Genomic DNA, 19,703 nt, shown 5'->3' on the forward strand with positions numbered 1-19,703 from the left:
AGAGTTTGAGAGATTTTAATGGAGTTAGCAAATCCACTGTTAGTCGTGAGAGAGTTTGTCAAAATCTTTTAAAATCTCTGTTAGTTGTGAGAGATTTATAGGGAGTTTCTAAAACTACCTCAAAATCCCTTAAACTCTCTGTTAGTGGTGAGAGATTTGATTAGAATCTTTTAAACTCCCTGTTAGTCGTAAAACACTAGAGTCATAGGGAGTTTATAATTTGGGGGAGTTTGAGGGAGTTTCCTGATGTTTTTGTGCTTGAACAAAATCTCTCAAAAAACAAGAGATTTCTGGGGAGTTTGGGTTAAACCCCCAAATTAACTAGACTCTCTCACATTCCCTCTAAATCCCTAGAGATTTAAATACATTTAAATCTCTCAAACTCTCCCACGACTAACCCCTGTACGTCTCTCGATCCTCGTTTTTTTTTTACAGTTTCCTTCGCGAGGAGAACCTGCAGAAGAAGAGAGACATAGAAAGTCTCTGGATATTTATCTACCAAGGTCAGTTATCCTCTCTTCGAATCAATCTATTTTACATCTCTTTTCTGAATAACCATTATATTTTCAAGTCTTTTTAGGGTTTTAATTTTGATTTTAATTTTTGCGATTTAGGGTTTTGTACAAACATGGATCCCGAGATAGCTAAAACCCAAGAAGAGAGGAAGAGGATGGAGCAACAAATTGCTTCTCTCTCAACAGTTACTTTTGATACTGAATTTTATGACAGTACTGGAAATCGATACGAAGGTTATGAAAGTTCAATTGCTGTAACTGAAGAAGAAGAAACTGTAGATCCCAGTTTATCTGATGTTCCTAGAAGATTAGCTTCTTATACTGCACCTCAATCATTAATGAAAGATATTGCAAGAAGTGCTGAAGAGCATAATAGTAATAATAATAATAATAATAACAATGGCTCGGGGTTGAATGAAACATCTAGAAGAATTATTGATAGAGAAGATGAGTATAGAAGGAGAAGATTGAACCAAGTGCTCTCACCTGATCGAGTTGATGCTTTTGCATTGGGAGATAAAACTCCTGATCCATCTGTCAGGACTTATGCTGAAATTATGAAGGAAGAATCTTTGAAAAGAGAGAGAGAAGAGACTTTGAGAGAAATTGCTAAGAAGAAGAAGGAAGAAGAAGAGGACAAGGAGAGAGGCGGTGGTAGGAAGGTTGAAGAGAGAGAAAGAGATGAGGTACCTGCTCCTGTACCTAAAAGAAGGAATAGGTGGGATCAAAATCAGGATGTTGATGCTGCTAGTAAGAAAGCCAAGACTTCTTCGTCTGACTGGGATATGCCAGATTCAACTCCAGGGATTGGAAGATGGGATGCAACACCTACTCCAGGAAGGATTGGAGATGCAACTCCTTCGCTATCTAGAAGGAATAGGTGGGATGAAACACCAACCCCTGGTCGGGTTGCAGATGCTACTCCATCTGCAGGTGTAACTCCTGCTGCTACTCCCTCGGGTATGACTTGGGATTCTACACCTAAACTTGCCGGTCTTGCTACTCCGACTCCCAAACGTCAAAGATCGAGATGGGACGAGACTCCTTTGACCATTGGCAGTGCCACTCCAATGCTCGGTGCAACTCCAGCTGGTCCGTACACTCCAGGAGTTACACCTCTTGGAGGTGTTGAGCTGGCTACCCCAACTCCTGGGGCTATTCGCCAAGCAATCACACCTGAACAGTACAATTTGATGAGATGGGAGAAGGATATTGAAGAGAGAAATAGGCCATTAAGCGATGAGGAACTTGATTCAATGTTTCCACAAGAAGGGTACAAAATTTTGGATCCTCCAGCATCTTACGTTCCGATAAGAACTCCGGCCAGGAAGCTTCTTCAAACTCCCACTCCGTTGGGTACCCCACTTTATCATATCCCAGAAGAGAACCGTGGCCAGCAATTTGATGTTCCAAAAGAAGCAGCTGGAGGGTTGCCAGAGATGAAACCAGAGGATATGCAGTATTTTGCACCATTGCTGAGTGAAGTTGATGAAGAAACGTTGTCGCCTGACGAGCAGAAAGAGAGGAAAATCATGAAACTACTGCTAAAGGTCAAGAATGGAACACCCCCGCAGAGGAAAACTGCATTGAGACAGTTGACTGATAAAGCGCGTGAGTTTGGTGCAGGCCCACTCTTTAACAGGATATTGCCATTACTTATGCAACCGACGTTGGAAGATCAAGAACGACATCTTCTAGTTAAGGTTATTGATAGAGTTTTGTACAAGTTGGATGAGCTTGTTAGACCTTTCGTTCACAAAATCCTTGTGGTGATTGAGCCTCTTCTGATCGATGAGGACTATTATGCTCGTGTTGAGGGAAGAGAAATTATTTCCAACCTAAGTAAAGCTGCTGGTTTGGCTACTATGATTGCTGCAATGAGGCCCGATATTGATAACATTGATGAGTACGTGAGGAACACAACTGCAAGGGCTTTCAGTGTTGTTGCTTCTGCTCTGGGAATTCCAGCGCTGCTTCCTTTCTTGAAAGCTGTCTGTCAGAGTAAGAAATCTTGGCAAGCTCGGCACACTGGTATCAAGATTGTTCAGCAGATTGCTATCTTAATTGGTTGCGCAGTACTTCCCCATTTGAAGTCTCTTGTGGAAATCATAGAACATGGTCTTGTTGATGAAAACCAGAAGGTCAGGACCATTACTGCGCTGTCGTTGGCTGCCCTGGCTGAAGCTTCTGCTCCCTATGGTATTGAAAGTTTTGATTCTGTCCTGAAGCCTTTGTGGAAGGGTATCAGATCACACAGGGGTAAGGTTTTGGCTGCCTTCTTGAAAGCAATTGGTTTTATCATTCCCCTCATGGATGCGATATATGCTAGTTACTATACCAAGGAAGTGATGTTCATATTGATCCGTGAGTTCCAGTCTCCTGATGAAGAAATGAAGAAAATTGTGCTCAAAGTCGTGAAGCAGTGTGTTAGTACAGAAGGTGTTGAAGCTGATTATATCAGAAGTGATATTCTTCCGGAGTTTTTCAAGAACTTTTGGGTGAGAAGAATGGCGTTGGACCGTAGAAACTATAGGCAGCTAGTGGAAACCACCGTGGAGATCGCAAACAAGGTTGGTGTTGCTGATATAGTGGGAAGAATCGTTGAGGATCTTAAAGATGAGAGTGAACCTTACAGAAGAATGGTGATGGAAACTATTGAGAAGGTGGTTGCGAACTTGGGTGCATCTGATATCGATGCACGCTTGGAAGAACTTCTTATTGATGGTATACTGTACGCTTTCCAGGAGCAAACTAGTGACGATGCTAATGTTATGTTGAATGGATTTGGGGCTGTTGTGAATGCCCTGGGGCAGAGAGTGAAACCCTATCTTCCTCAGATATGTGGTACCATTAAATGGCGTTTGAACAACAAGAGTGCGAAGGTTAGACAACAAGCAGCAGATCTCATTTCTAGGATTGCTGTTGTGATGAAGCAATGCCAAGAAGAGCAGCTGATGGGTCATCTCGGTGTTGTCTTGTACGAGTACTTGGGAGAAGAGTACCCTGAAGTTCTGGGATCCATTTTAGGAGCTCTGAAGGCAATTGTGAATGTTATAGGAATGACAAAGATGACACCGCCAATCAAAGATCTGCTTCCTCGATTGACTCCTATTTTGAAGAACCGACATGAAAAAGTTCAAGAGAACTGCATTGATCTTGTTGGTAGGATTGCCGATCGTGGAGCTGAATTCGTTCCTGCGAGGGAGTGGATGAGAATATGTTTTGAGCTTCTTGAAATGCTAAAAGCCCACAAGAAAGGAATTCGAAGGGCTACTGTCAACACATTTGGATACATCGCGAAAGCCATTGGACCCCAAGATGTCCTGGCAACATTGTTGAACAACCTCAAAGTGCAGGAGCGTCAGAACCGTGTATGCACAACTGTAGCTATTGCAATAGTTGCGGAAACTTGTTCTCCATTCACAGTTCTGCCAGCTCTTATGAATGAGTATCGTGTGCCAGAGCTGAATGTGCAGAATGGCGTTTTAAAATCACTTTCGTTCTTGTTCGAGTATATTGGCGAGATGGGGAAGGATTATATATATGCTGTGACTCCTCTTCTTGAAGATGCGTTAATGGATAGGGATCTGGTTCACAGGCAAACGGCGGCCTCCGCTGTAAAGCACATGGCTTTAGGCGTGGCGGGGTTAGGCTGTGAAGATGCTTTAGTTCATCTTCTGAATTATGTCTGGCCGAATATATTTGAGACTTCTCCCCATGTTATTAATGCTGTAATGGAAGCAATTGAAGGAATGAGAGTTGCCTTAGGGGCTGCTGCAATTTTGAATTACTGTTTGCAGGGACTTTTTCATCCAGCACGGAAGGTCAGGGAGGTGTATTGGAAGATTTACAACTCGCTGTACATTGGAGCGCAGGATGCCCTTGTAGCTGCGTACCCGGTGTTGGAGGATGAGGAGAGCAACGTATTTAGCAGGCCGGAGTTGGTGATGTTTGTATGAGAAATTGTAGTTCCTGCTTGCCATGCGACCAATATGCTAAAGCTACAACTGACTCTGCAGAACAGGGATGTTTTTACGTTTTAGTATTTTTTTGATACGAATGGAACTGCTGATTCAAGCAGATTTGCAGCAATCTTTTGTGTACCAGACATTTCTACTTGCTTTCTTAATCTTAGTAGTTTTGTTTTATGATTCTCAATTAACTGAATGGTTGTAGATCGTCTGTTGATCTTGCGTTGTACAACTTTTGAGCATCCTGTCCAACCTTAAATGGTGCAAGTCTTTTTACGGCAATTCTGATTTTTTGTTATTTTTTATTGGAAAGATCGTGTATACGGAAAGGATATATGAAAGATGACTACATACACTTGTTTGTAAGAAGGCCAGTGAGGAGATCCCCATGTTGGCAAGTTAAAGTTAGTGTTTTATGCTCCCACCACATAGTTTAACTCGCGGACATTTCTTCGTTGTGTGTATATGAATGTTGTCTGCAGGATACTATGCTCGTTGGGCTGCTCTCAGAAAGATGCTCCTTGAGTTTCTCAGTTATGGAAAGAATAATGATGACAGATGCTGTGGGAAGAAACAGATATCATCTCCTGGAGCTGGATTTGATACAACCTACTTCCAATTGCAGGTTTCTGCAGTTCCTTGAAACAAGTTTTGATGTTAACTTTTGTGCAAATAGTATTCTGGTGGCTTTTAAATGTTAGACATGTCCAATGATTTTATGGTTCCGTTTTATATAGTTCAATTTCCATTTCACAGGATGAAGGGAATGCACCCCATTTGTTGGAACTGTACTTGATGTGAACCCGCCTAATGGAATTGCTACTCCTACCCAGAGGGTAAATGTTACCGTTCAGCTTACAGTGGATTCTCCATGGAAAAGGGCTCTGCAAGTAGAAAGACTAAATGGAACCCGAGTAAAGATAATTTTCTTTTATGCTGATCAACCTTTTCGTCTCTGTCCTAAGTGTTTTGTTCCTAATCACAAGACTAGACAATGTTTGACTATAGCTAACAGATTACAGGCAGAGTTGAATAGGGTTCATAAATTTGTGCGTCCTGGAGCTTTGCCTGGCATCAATTTAGTTCCTCAACCTGTTGGTGCTCCACTCCTCATTAGGGATGTTTCGTAAGGTGGAGCCTGTTGCTGCTCCTCTGGTTATTAGGGATGTAAGTCAGGTGTAGCCTGTTCGTCCAGCAATTTCTGCTACTACTGCTACGGGGTCTACTTCTGATAAGGGCAAAGGAATAATGGGTACAGCTCCTGATCCTAGAGGTAGTAAGCGGTTGAGAATGGAGGAAATGATGATGCAAGGTCAGGGTGTTATGACAGAGTCAATTATGGAGATGGAAACCAATGAAACACATGTCAGGCCTCCAACTACTGATGACCAGGTTCTATTTCCTTTTTTTCGATATCATTTATCTTGCAATCTTTGCTTTTTGTGTGTCAAGTTTGGTTTAATTGTTGCTCTGTGTGGTGTGCTTTAGTTTGTTTTGTATGTTTGCATCTTGAGTTGGAGTCAATATATTATAGTGTATCAATTTTGGTGTGCTGTTATTTCTTGCTTCCATTATTTGAATCATATACTGTCTTTCGTTATGAGAATCTTAGCGTGGAATGTCCAGGGGATTGGTAATCCTCTTACTAGAAATCATCTCAAAAGCGAAATTAGTACTCATTCACCTGACCTCATTTTTTTTTATCAGAAACTATGCATGGTTTTCAAAAAATGAAAGTTCTTCTAAGAGAATTTTGTTATCCTAACTTCTGGATTCAAAGTTCAATAGGCTTATCTGGAGGGTTGTGTATCTTGTGGAAAAATGGCTTTCACATAGAGTTAATTCAGGAAAGTAGAAATATTGTGTCTTTCATATTACAAACTGATGCTTCAGTAGGTAAGTGGATTCTAACTTGTATGTATGGTGCATTAAAAGAACAAGAAAAAGTAGAACAATGGAAAGTTATGCAGGACCTAGATAACCATGGTTAATAGTGGGGGACTTAAATACCACTCTGTCTGCTGATGAGAAAGTAGGGGGTTGTTCTGGAGTAGCTAATAAACATGTTTTTGTTGCTCGGAATATTAGCAATTTGGGCTTAACTGATGTAGTGTGGTCAGGGGATCCTTATACTTGGTCTAATCGTAGGAAAGGCAATGCTCTAATTAGGGTTCAATTGGATAGAGCTATTGCTAACACTCTATGGCATCAGCATTTCACTGAGGCGAAATTGTTTAACTTATTACCGGTTGGGTCTGATCACGCCCCGGTATTGATTGACACTATCTCTGCTGGACTTCAAAAGGGTAAACCATTTAGGCTTTTTGAATATTGGCTTAGGCATGCTGAGTGTAGAACTATTATTTCTCAAGCCTGGAAAACTCCAGTCCAACATTCTGATACTGATTGTTTGCAAAACAAACTTGCTGTAACTCAATCTGCTTTGTCTCCATGGAGTAGTATAGCATTTGGTAGTATAAAAAAGAAAATCACTCAATTAAAAACTCAACTTCATTGGCTGACGCAGAATAATCCACAGGCTGAACTGTTATCTCAATATCAACATGTTAAGTTAGAACTTTCTAAATGGTATGATATTTTTGATCAGCATGCTAGACAAATATCTAGGGATAATTTGTTTGCATATGGGGATCGGAATACCAAGTATTTTCATGCTAGGGCTAATTTTCGGCGTAGGCGCAACCACATAGCTTCTTTACAGCATCCTTTAGGAGTGTGGTGCAAGAAAAGAGAGGAACTTGAGGATCTCTTAAATAGTCATTTTAAGCACATTACTACTTCTTCCAATCCAGGTAAGGACACTGATCTTCTTAGGTTAATTGCTCCGTGTATCACGGAAGAGGATAATCAAAAGTTACTACAAATGTTTTCTGCCGAAGAAATTCGTCATGTTATAGCTGAAATGCCGTCTTGGAAGGCCCCTGGGCCAGATGGATTCCAAATAGGTTTTTATAAGTTTAGTTGGGATATAGTAGAGCATGATATTGTAAAACTAGTTCAAGATTTTTTTCGCACTCAAACTTTTAACTCTTGCTTGAACTTTACTTATCAGACTTTAATCCCAAAAGTTGATTGTCCTGTAACTCCTAGTGACTTTCGGCCAATAGGTCTTTGCAATGCTACCTATAAGATTATTACTAAATTGCTAGTTACTAGGATGAAGCCTATCATGTCTAAGATAATATCTCCATATCAGTCGGCATTTGTTCCGGGGAGATGTATTCAGGACAGTATCATTATCGCACATGAATTACTTGACACTATGAAAAAGAGAAGGATCGAATGGGAGATGTAGCTATTAAATTAGATATGTCTAAAGCATTTGATCGTATAGAATGGTGTTTTGTTTATGACATTCTTAAGCAATTTGATCATATCTACTTCTTATGTTTCTTTCCCTCACGAGGTTTAAGGCAGGGTGATAGCTTATCTCCGTATTTGTTTATCATTTGCATGGATGCTCTGTCTAGGCTATTGCTTAATGCTGAATTGCAGAAAAAAATTCATGGAGTTAAGCCTGCTAGAAGTGGCCCTCCGATAAGTCATTTGTTTTTTGCCGATGATGTTATCTTATTTTTTAAGGCTAAAACTTCTGAGCTGAAGTATGCTCAGGACATTTTGACTCGGTTTAGTAGAGCTTCTGGTCAAGTTATTAATCCTGTTAAAAGTGGAATAGCTTTTAGTAGGAAAATTTCGCGACATCGGCAAACTGAGCTAGCTAATTTGTTGCAAATGAAACCTATGAAGTTAACGGATAAATATCTAGGGGTACCGTTGTTTCTTAATAAGTCTAAAGCTGTCAGTTTTCAACCTTTAGTTCTTAATATGCAACGTAAATTGGATGGTTGGAAAGAAAAGTTGATTCCACTACCAGGTAGAGCTATCCAAATCCAAGCTGTTTTAAATTCTGTTGCTATGTATCAAATGACTTGTTTTCCTCTACCTGTGTCAATTATTAAGCAGTTGGAAACTATTCAGCGACGATATTGGTGGGGACATCAGCTGAGAAAGAAGGGATTGAATCCAAAAGCTTGGAGCAGTCTATGCATCCCAAAGAGGTACGGAGGTCTAGGATTTAAAAATCTTAGAAAGTTTAATTTAGCCCTTTTAGCTAAAATGGCTTGGAAACTAGTATCTAACCCTCATGACCTCTGTACTAAGGTTTTGAAATCCAAATATTTCCCAAAACATTCTCCTCTGCATTGTTCTCCTAAAAAGCAAAGTACTTGGATTTGAAAAGGTATTCAGAAAGGGTTGGAGATGGTTAAACAGCATCATGTGTGGGAAGTTGGTAATGGTACTGAAATTAGCATTTGGCAGGATAATTGGATCTATCCAAATAGTCTAACATTAGAAAAGCCAACTGATTATTATTTACAGGATTATAATGATGTATCTCAGCTCATTAACCACTATGACAATGAATGGGAAGAATCAGCTTTGCAGGAATTGTTTACTGAATCCCAGATTCAGGCCATAATATACGGTTGCCTATCAATGGTAAGGATCAATGCATCAATGCATTACCAAATCCAGGTAAGTTTGTTACCAAATCCACCTATACTGAGCTCATAAAGCATCAATCATCGCTTCTGAGCAAGATCAAAAACAGTGGTTACGTTTGTGGCATTTAGATATTCTGCCTAAATTTAAATTGTTTCTGTGGAAATGTGTGCAGAATATTTTACCTTTAAAACCTTTTTTTTTTCGCCTAGGAGTTACTGATAATTCTTTGTGTCCATTTTGTGGTGATGTTGATGAAACTATGGAGCATCTTTTTTGTCACTGTGCTTTTACTCGAGTGGTATGGTTTGGTAGTTTTCCTCAAGCTCTTTCTGTGATTGGAACTTTTAATAGCGTTAGAGAGTGGATATTCAACTGGTTAGCGAATAAATTCCCTACTGCCTTGTTTGAGGAACGAAAGAACTATATTATTGTTCTTTGGCAGGTGTGGGAAGCTCGTTGTAAAGCGAGCATTGAGAATCTGCAACAACGCCCTGAGATAGTCATCCAGAGAATAAGCTCCCAAATTGCATCTTTGCATCAAACTCGGACTATGTTTAACACTCTTAAACAGACTTCATTTGTTCCAATGCCTCCAAAATCAGCTTCTGTTTTGACAACAGAGCTGTTACATACTTATGCAGACTGTGATGTTATGTTTGTGGATGCTTCTATGACTAACGGCTCTAATATCGCAGGGTGCCGGACCATCTGGTACAAAGCCAATCGGCAATTTGGAGCAGCAAGGTGCTGGACATCTTATGCAGACTCAGTAATCGATGCTGAGGCTCAAGCGTTGTACTCGGCTATCCTTTGGTCTTCACAACTCCATCTGCAAAAAGTTATATATGTGTCTGATAATCTATCCCTCGTCAATGCAATCAATGAAGCATCTTCGTCGCTGCATTAGACGAAATTTTCTCTTGTTCATAATTGTAAAGAAGGCTTGGTTTCCCATGTAATATCTTGCTGTATGTTTGTAAAAAGTAAATGTAATCGGCAGGCGGATGCCTTACAGCCTTAGCGAAACTAGCTCGGAAAAACCATGTGACTAAGGAATGGTGTGTGTTTCCTTCTGAAGTCATTTCAGAGGAAACTCTTTTTGCTGTGTAATTCTCCCTGTTTTAGTGAATATCTTTTACTTAAGAAAAAAAAAAAAAAAAAAAAAAAAAAAAAGGAGGTAAAGCTTGAAATGTTCATAGTTACCGCAGTAGGGCAGGTGACATCCGTAGGCCCGTGCTAAATGCCAGTAGACATCGGTGGGCCCATGCAACTTTCTTTGCTACGCCGGTACGCCCTCTGCAACATGTACGCCCTCTGCAACATCACAGGGGTAGTGGTGGTGACAATGTCGCAATGCCTATTGAAGATCAAATGACCATCAACTTAATAAATTCTAAAGGAAAAATATAATACAAGGTTTTTCAGAAACTCTTTTTCCTTCGTCCATATATATATATTTTTCTCCCGTTGGGTTTTTAGTGACAAGGTTTTAGTGAGCAATCGAATTCAACATGATGGTCATCCAAGGAGGAGTTGTATCACTTTTGGATGTTTAGTGGATCCACATTTGATTAAACAAAATCAACTTAATCATCTTCTTAGAATTTGGATTTCCTTTTCACAAATACGATTTTTGTTCCCGTATGATAAGTATTCATGTCTTGGCACTTTATTGAAGAAAATACATCAACTATTTCTGCAAATTATCTCCAAGAAATTAGTAAACCAAGAAGCAAGTCCTCAGTGTATTTAAAGAAGCGTGGAGACTCGAGAACACTACCATTAGAAGACTAACACAAAAGAAGACTTCATCAACTGGAAAATTTCTCACGAAAGCATTACTATCTCCAACATTCAAGAAATTCGTTTATGGAAATTGGTTCGACTCGAAGATTTGCAAGCCAAGATTTAACTGAAGTACTTATCAGGGGGAGCACCAAATTAGAAGGTATTTTACTGGACTTATCGCGTTGTACTCTTTTTCCTTTGTCAAGGTTTTGTCCCACTGGATTTTCCTTGTCAAGGTTTTAACGAGGCAACATATGCGTGTCCAACTATGTCAGAGTCTTTACATGCTCATGCACTTTCAGGTTTTTCTCAACGAGATAAGATGAATCAGGATATATTAACGGAGATACTATTTCCATATCCTTATCAATTCTTCAAAAATTACAAGAGTTAATATAGAACAATTGGAACATTAGTTATGCGTGAGCACAATTAAATTTGACGAAGATAAGAAGATAGATTCGAAATTACGTCAATAAACTCACAGTAAAAAATACCCTTTTTTGCGTTCTAATCGGTTTAAGGAGTTTTCTGTTTTGGGCGAAGAGGTATACAGGAAGATGATGGATTTTTGGAAAGCAGAGATAAGCGATGTATTTTTGGAAAGCAGAGATTAAGATTTGAGAATCCTTAAAGGATGATAAGGGTAGGGTGGGAATTTTGATGATATTTATTTAATTTCATTGAATTTGACTTTGTCCTCACATTGACGGAAATTTGGCCAAAACTTTTCCCTCCTGGTATCCATTCATTCCCTCCTAATAACAAGACTCATGTACTATTGCTGATAACGGAACGGAGATCATGATGTAACTATCCATGACTAGTTTTTGGTATCATTATTTGAGGTTGAAGATCAAATCATTTGAAGCAGAAGCTATTAGTGAAATCTTAGGGTTTTACACCTGTTATGCTTCTTAACTCGAGTATTCCAGTATTTTCTTGTATCCAACTGATCAAAGAGGGACAATGCTCCTATCTGCTGATTTGGTTAGTACTGCATTAGTTATCTAAAGACTTAAAGGCTTAGACAAATAAAGCTCTCACGTTGAACGGTGAGGAAACCTCGCTTCATATTGGTCGAAATAGGCCTTTTTTGAGTTTTGTGAAGCGAGCGTTTTGGTGAAGACACTTGGCAACATATGATTGACTTAAAAAGAATAGGAAAAAGATTAAAAAAAAGAAACCAAATTTAATTTGGAATTTATGAAGTGATAATATTTAGGTGAGGACACTTGGCAACATATGATTGGTTTTAAAAATTATAAACTTAAAAGGAAAACCTAACTTACCGCTTAAAGACCTAGACAAATAAAGCTCCCACGTTGAACGATGAGGAAACCCTCGCTTCCTATTGGTCGAAATAGGCCTTTTTTTGAGTTTTGTGAAACGAGCGTTTTGGTGAGGACACTTAGCAACATATGATTGGTTTTAAACAAAATAGAAAAAAGATTAAAAAAAAAGAAACCAAATTTAATTTGGAATTTATGAAGTGATAATATTTAGGTGAGGACACTTGGCAACATATGATTGATTTAAAAATTATAAACTTAAAAGGAAAACTTAACTTACCGTATTTGGAATTTTATGGAAGTCCAAATTCAATTTGGAAATAGAATAATACTAAATTAGGACTATTTTTTCCAAATTAATATATAAAGGAAAAAAAATCCACATATTTTCTGCGAAAATAAAAGGAAAAAATAAATAAAATTTGCAGATATCCTCCACCTATTTAATGTATTTGCGCCGCTACACCAAATCAAAATTACATCTCCACGGGATGGGGCGAAGCCCCACATACATCAAATAAAAAATGCATTTGCACGGGACGGGGCTAAGCCCCGCGCACACCAAGTTAAAAGGAAAAAAAATCTGCACATATTTTCCTCCTATTTAATGTAATTGTCCGCCAGACCAAAATGAAAAATACATCTCTACAGAGTGTGGCGAAGCCCCGCGCACGCCAAATAAAAAATTTATTGCCACGGGGCGGGGCGAAGCCCCGCGCACACCAAGTTAAAAGGAAAAAAATAAATAAAATCTGCACATATTTTCCACCTATTTAATGTATTTGCTCCGCCACACCATATCAAAAATACATCTCCACGGGACGTGGCGAAGCCCCTCGCACACCAAATCGAAAATACATCGCCACGGGGCAGGGCAAAGCCCCGCGCACACCAAGTTAAAAGAAAAAATATGCCCGGTGCGTAGCACAGGCACAAATCTAGTCTTTCCTTAAAAGGTAGACTTTCCTTTTGCTATTACTGCAGAGTTGTACTTGAATTTGTCCCATCTGATGTTTAAAATGTTTGTTGTTTGGTTAGAGTATGTAAACTTATACATACGCGATATGCCAATGATAAATCAAAAGATAAGTATGAAAATCAATTTAGGATTTCTAGCTGTACCGGTTTAGTACACTTCACAGTTGCAAAACCAACTCACTGGATCACACATCGTCTTGAGATTTTTGATCAGCGAAATTACTTTGATTTCCTGGCTACTCTCTTCCGTATTACAGCGCCTCTCTCTTTCTTTTTCACTATATATAAAGCATTTTTGATTGACATTCTTGCAGTAGTTAAAATGCTTGGTAAATTCTGATGCATGCTCGACTAGGTCTAAATGCTTTGGCTGCATGGAGGCACTTGGGTTTCTACGCGATGAATGCCTGCTTCTTAGAAGTTCCTTTGATAATATATTGCTTATCTTGCTCTCTCTAGATATTCGCCGAGGATCTTATAGGGATGAGTTATGTGTGCGACATTCTTAACGTTTCTTTGACTCATAGTTTATACAGCTTTGTAATTACAACCACGGGATGTATACCACGGAGAGGGAAAAATTTCAGAATCAAAATGCACTTAAAAGCCAAAGAGGGTAGTTGGAAAAATAAGTGTGGAAGGTGTCCCAGACAAAAAGATGTTGCTTTGAACAATAATTTTGTTTGGAAGTATGAGATAATTATATATATGTGTTACTAATAATGGGTGGTATATTTATTTAAGATACTGCAGTGAAGAAAGTCCGTATTGTGCAAAGAAGAAAAAGGAAACTGAAGATGTATATGCAAGCTGGAAAAGAGTGTGTTCAACAGGTCTCTTTAATGGTTAAAACTCAGACCAAATTACTAAATCTACCTCCATTAGCTCCAGTCACAGTATCATAGTAGACTTTAGTTTATCTCAAATGGTTTTAGATAAATGGTTTTAGATAAAGTTTGGTCTTGGAAGTTCTAGAACCTAAATGCTTCAGATAAATGGTTTTAGACTTTAGTTTATCTCAAAAATAGTAGACTAAGCAATCTCTTTTCTCAAGCAGGGTAATACTTGGCATTAGAGCTTTCCATATACATTTTCTTGAAATTCAAATTTTTATTAGTCCAACATTCTGATCCTTTAATATAGGATTAGATATACAAATAATTACTCCCTCCGTTTCAAAAAGACAGTCTGTTTTGATTTTGTCAAAATATTAAGGAGACCATAATATTTAACGTGACTACCCTTATTTACTTACGTATTTTATTTTAATAAAAATGTAGCAATAAAAACTACTTAAATTTGTTAAGTAGATTATAGATTCGAAATATAAAAGGAAAATTAAAAGATACCAAATTTATGGAGTATAAACTTTATATGGAATTTAATTGTTAGAGCCAAATATATATATTCTCTTAAAATAAATGAAAGATATATTTGTTTCCTTAATCATATAGATTTCTTTAATATCTTAAATCGGGTCTCATCAAAAATAAATTTATGAATATAAAATATTTAAGGGTATATTAGAGACTTCACTGGAAAAATATGACTATAAACAGAAGCTGGACACAATTTTGAAACGGACGAAAATAAAATAAAGGATGGTCTTTTTGAAACATAGGGAGTATTGTTTATCGGTTTTTTTTTCGCAGGATCACTTTCACGCTTATTTTAACTGAAAACTGCAAGTGATTTGGATACATGAAATAACAAAAATATATACCAAACGGATAGCTTTGATGCTACAATTGGTTCCATTAAGCAGCCATATAGTGAAAGTGAGGCTCTCACTGGATCAGTTTTCCCGAGCAGTCCAACATAATATCTATGGTAAGTGATCCAGCGTAATGTAAAGTCCGTTTGAAATGGTCGTAGATTTGATTTAGTACTTATTGGTTAAAAATATTAGGTTTCTCTGTGTTTGGATGTGGGAGGTCAAATTTCATCCCAGGTGCTAACTATGTCATCCACGAGTGAATAACAACTTAAATTTCATAATGCTTAGGCTCTGTTCTATACGATGGATACCCTGGCAATTGGTAGTGGTGGAGATCAGACATTAGGAGGTAAAGGTGGATATGCTGATTTCGACAATTTTAGCCGCCTTAATGTTTTGGATCTTCAAATTTTAGCCACCTTAATGTTTTGAATCTTCAGGTATAAAATTGTTATTTTGCAAATAGTTGTGGTTTGACAAGATACTGAAACTAAATGTTCTTCGAGGACAATATTAATGGTGTTTGCAATTACTGAATGTAATTGTCTTGATTACAAACAAAGGAAATAAAGACTGCTATTTAATACAGTTCACAGGAAATAACCAGACAGAAAGCGTGTTAACTATAACCAATCAAATAGTGACAACATGGACTGATGACAACTATTAACAGATGAATGGAACAGGCTGACAGGACATGTAGGAGCAGGATCTGTGTAACAGAAGTGTTACTGGGACATAGTGTTATAGGTCCCCCTCAAGTTGTAGTGATCAATGGATAGAACTTGCAACTTGTCACGAAGGAAACCAAATCTTGGAGCAGAGAGCCCTTTTGTGAATATGTCTACCAATTGATGTAGTGTGCAAATGTAAGATACCTGTAAGGACTTAGCTTGAACAAGCTCTCTGACAAAGTGATAGTCAACTTCCATGTGCTTCATGCGACTATGAAAAACTGTATTTGAAGAATATGAGATGGCGCTCTGATTATCACAATGTAAAGTAGGATCCATGGGTATAAAAATATTAAGATCCTTAAGAAATTTACACACCCAAACTAATTCAGCTGTAGAGTGAGCCAAACTCCTGTATTCAGCTTCAGTTGAAGACCCAACAACTGTGTTTTGCTTTTTTTCTAGACCAAGAGATGGGGTTGAAACCAAAAAAGATACAATAACCCCATGTACTTCTTCTAGTATCAGGGTCTCCTACCCAATCTGCATTACTAAAGCCATGGACTGCTGTTTGAGGGTGAAAACAATTTTTGCTGGTTTCGGTAATTTCGTGTGTTATGGGTGAGAAACGAGCTTAAACCCTAAACAATGTACTGCAAGGGAGTACTTTAGATTCGAGAGATCAATCTGTATAAATCCGGCCTAAAACAAGAAATAGCCGTTCCAGACTTGCTTCGGTCACAAAGTGAAGGAGAAGGGTTGGTTTTGGGGAGGGAAGCGAAGAGATTGTTGAGACCAGAATAGTTGATTCTGGAAGAGTAGTTGTTTGACTTGTATCAGAAAGTGAAAGCTGACAGATGGGAAAGCTAACAAGTGATTTCTGAGTGTTGTATGCTCCTGACCAAAACTTGTTGTTCGGTGGAAATAGGTAAGACCTATTTATACAAGTCGAAGTGAAACGTAGTCTGGTCTCGTAAGAAATAGAAACAGATGAGTAAATGGGAGGAGGTGGTAACCGGTAACGCCTGGAATTGATGTTCCATAATGAAGGAAAGCGTTTCACCATTACTCCCTGTATTTACTAACCGCCTAATTCTTATGACATTGTCTTGCAACGGGCGTAGTGTACGCCGCACGCTGTAAACCTCCAAACCCATACCCTAATGAGCATCCCCCAGTTTGTGACATGTGTAGATGTCTCGAGTTTTTTCGTGGAAAACATGTTGCATTTTGCTACTGTTTGGAAAGTTGAGCTTGGAGACTTTCCAACTCGGTGGTGACCCTCGACGGTCGAGATTTTGCATCCTGAGAGGAGGGGTAGCCGTTGATTATTGCAATCCTTCGTTTGGTAGCCAGCGGCATGAAATCATGGCCGACATGGATTTGACATGGTTAGGCGCGGCCAAGCTAGGATTTTGGCATAGTTTAGGCGCGGCCAAGCTAGGATTTTGGCATAGTTTAGGCGCGGCCAAGAACTAGGGTTTTGGCATAGTTTGGGCGCGACCAAAATTAGGGCTTGGCGTTGGGCCAAAGGTTGCCTCGCATTAGCTGGTGACCTTGGACGGATAAGATCTGCATCTTAGATGGCAAGGCGGCCGTTGATTGTTGCAACCCCTCGTTTAGGCAGCCAACGGCGTGAAGGAAAGGATGGCATGGTTGACATGCCTTGGCGCGGAGATGTGGCTGGCACGGCATGCCATTGGCACATGTGGTATGGTTGGCATGCCTTGGCGTGGAGATGTGGCTGGCACGGCATGCCATTGGCACATGTGGTATGGTTGGCATGCCTTGGTGCGGTGACGTGGCTGGCACGGTATGCCATTGGCACATGCGGCATGGTTGGCATGCCTTGGTGCGGAGACGCGGATGGCACGACACGACATTGGCACATGCGGCATGGTTGGCATGCCTTGGCGCGGAGATGAGGCTGGCAAGACATGCCATTGACACATGTGGCATGGTTCGCATGCCTTGGCGCGGAGATGCGGCTGGAACGACATGCCATTGGCACACGCGGCATGGTTGGCATGCCTTGGCGCGGAGATGCGGCTGGCACGGCATGCCATTGACACATACGACATGGTTGGCGTGCCTTGGCGCGGAGATGCGGCTGGCACGACATGCCATTGACACATGTGGCATGGTTGGCATGCCTTGAGTGGCGAACTTGGACGGTTGAGATCTGCATCTCGGATGGAAGGGCAGCCGTTGATTATTGCAACCCTTCGTTTTGGTAGTCAGCGTCGTGCATGGCTTTGGCATGTGTTAGGCGCGGCCAAAATTAGGGTTTGGTGCAAACCGTGATGTTTGGCCTTGGGCCGGAAGTTGCCATGCGTTGGGTGGCTAACTTGGACGGCTGAGATATGCGTCTCAGATGGAAGGGTAGCCGTTGAGTATTGCAACCCTTCGTTTTGGCAGCCAGTGTCGTGCATGGCTTTGGCATGGAGGCGTGGCTGGCATGGTTTTCCATTGGCACGACGGTGCGGCTGGCATGGTTGGCGTGGCTAGCATGGTTTGCCATTGGCACAGTGGTGCGGCTGGCATGCCTCGGCGCGGAGACGTGGCTGGCATGGTTAACCATTGGCGCGGTGGCGTGAGAATTAGGGTTTAGTATGTACGAAGATGATGTCGGTCAATACTAAGGGTTCTGCCGTGGAACATGACACATGTATATAAAAAAAAGGTACCCTGGTAATTCTTACGTAGGCATGTTGAATGATTCAATAAATGCACTAGTGGTCATAGTGACGTCACGCCAGATGCAAGGTTTTACGATTTTAACCCTAAGCTAAAAACCACCGTCAACATTAAGTCCCCTGCTTAGCTCGGAACAGGAGCATTGTTGCGAGGTAAGCATAAGATGGTGACAGGTGAAGACAAAATCGAAATGGAAAGTCGTGAAAAAATGGTCAAAAAAACCCGGCTAACCTTTTTCAAGAGGTAAGGAGAGTTCGTGATTCTCGTGTTGGTGGCCTTGCGTAAATTGTACTCGTGGTGTTACTGGCTAGACCTGAAATGGTAGAGGCGGTTGTTGGATGAAATGAAGAATGTTAGCGTCAGCTTGGAATAGGAGCCGCAGGTATTGCGCGGCTTGGAATGGAGCCGCTAGCATTGGTCGGCTTGCGATGGAGCCGTTAGCGTAAGCTTGGCGTGGGTACTGGCTTGGGATCGAAATTCGGCTGGGCGCGGAAGTCGGCTAGGCGTGGACGTTGGCTTGGTGTTGGCTGTTGGCTTTGCATGGCGCGGACTGTTTGGCGCTGTGAAGCGCTTTCTAGCGCATCCTGGTTGCTTCCTTATATGTGTGGCTCAAATAGGGAATCCCCATCCAAATCCCAGAGTGTTACGTCCTCGTGTTTCTTTTGCTTATCTTTCATTAGGGTTTTGACGAGAGGTTTCGTTTGAGGCTGATTTTCTTGCCGTTACGTAGTCCCATCTCATCTGCTCGGCTTCCGTTTCTCTTTCTTCCTTTAGGGTCTCCATAGTATTTATGCTGGCGAAGCTTCATCGTCTTTCCCCTTTCAAGACAAAGGTTCCCTCTTGTCGAGTCTATATTTCTTCATCATGTCAATCAAAAGTGAATCATCCTCGAGCCAACCATATTCTTCAGTCAAGCGTGTGAGGCCTGACTCTCGCAAAAATTCTCCTATCCGGGTCATCCGAGTCAAGAAGATTATACCAGTATGTTTCCATTGATCAATAGATGCTTCATTGTTTGCTTACGAATGGCAAAATATTTTCTTCTGTGCAGAGATATCTTGTAGGGGCATGCGTGACTGTCGTTGATGAGGATGACTTGGTTTACCCCTTTCCTTCAAGCCCGATCTTTCCAACCGCTGCAGATCTGGAAAACGCCAATTTAGGCATTTCTTGTCATGAGTATCCTAATGCGGGTTTGTCATTCAGAATCCACATGAAGTGTTTATCTTCTAACTACCGGAACATTGGTAGATTTCTTGTGCGGAAGGAATTCGTGACTCTTTATACAAAGATATGGAAAAGATACGGCCACATTGCTACCAGAAATGTGGTGCAACATTGCTCTTCTGCCTTGGTTTCCACAGTGAACTGTCTCTTGCCTATGGTCGCTGAAATGGAAAGTATATCCATCCGTGCCGTCGTGGAACCAACTATTCAAAAGTGGGAGAAGATGGTGTCTACCTGTGAGTCCCTGAAGTTAAACGTGAGTTGGTTGCGGCATCGCCTTGACATTGTGAAGGTTGACAGAGCCGGTATTCTTGCTG

General features: G+C 40.4%; 1 protein-coding gene across 1 annotated transcript; it reads left to right on the forward strand.

The window, feature by feature from the left end:
• Positions 1-334: 334 nt before the first annotated feature.
• Positions 335-4,768, forward strand: LOC113298019 (splicing factor 3B subunit 1-like). Its single transcript, XM_026546657.1, has 2 exons — positions 335-503; positions 615-4,768. Exon 2 carries the CDS (start codon positions 629-631, stop codon positions 4,472-4,474), a length of 3,846 nt encoding a protein of 1,281 aa, XP_026402442.1. The 5' UTR covers positions 335-503; positions 615-628; the 3' UTR covers positions 4,475-4,768.
• The last annotated feature ends 14,935 nt before the right edge of the window (positions 4,769-19,703 follow it).

Source organism: Papaver somniferum, chromosome 7 (genome assembly GCF_003573695.1).
Source record: "Papaver somniferum cultivar HN1 chromosome 7, ASM357369v1, whole genome shotgun sequence".
Taxonomy (NCBI): domain Eukaryota; kingdom Viridiplantae; phylum Streptophyta; class Magnoliopsida; order Ranunculales; family Papaveraceae; genus Papaver; species Papaver somniferum.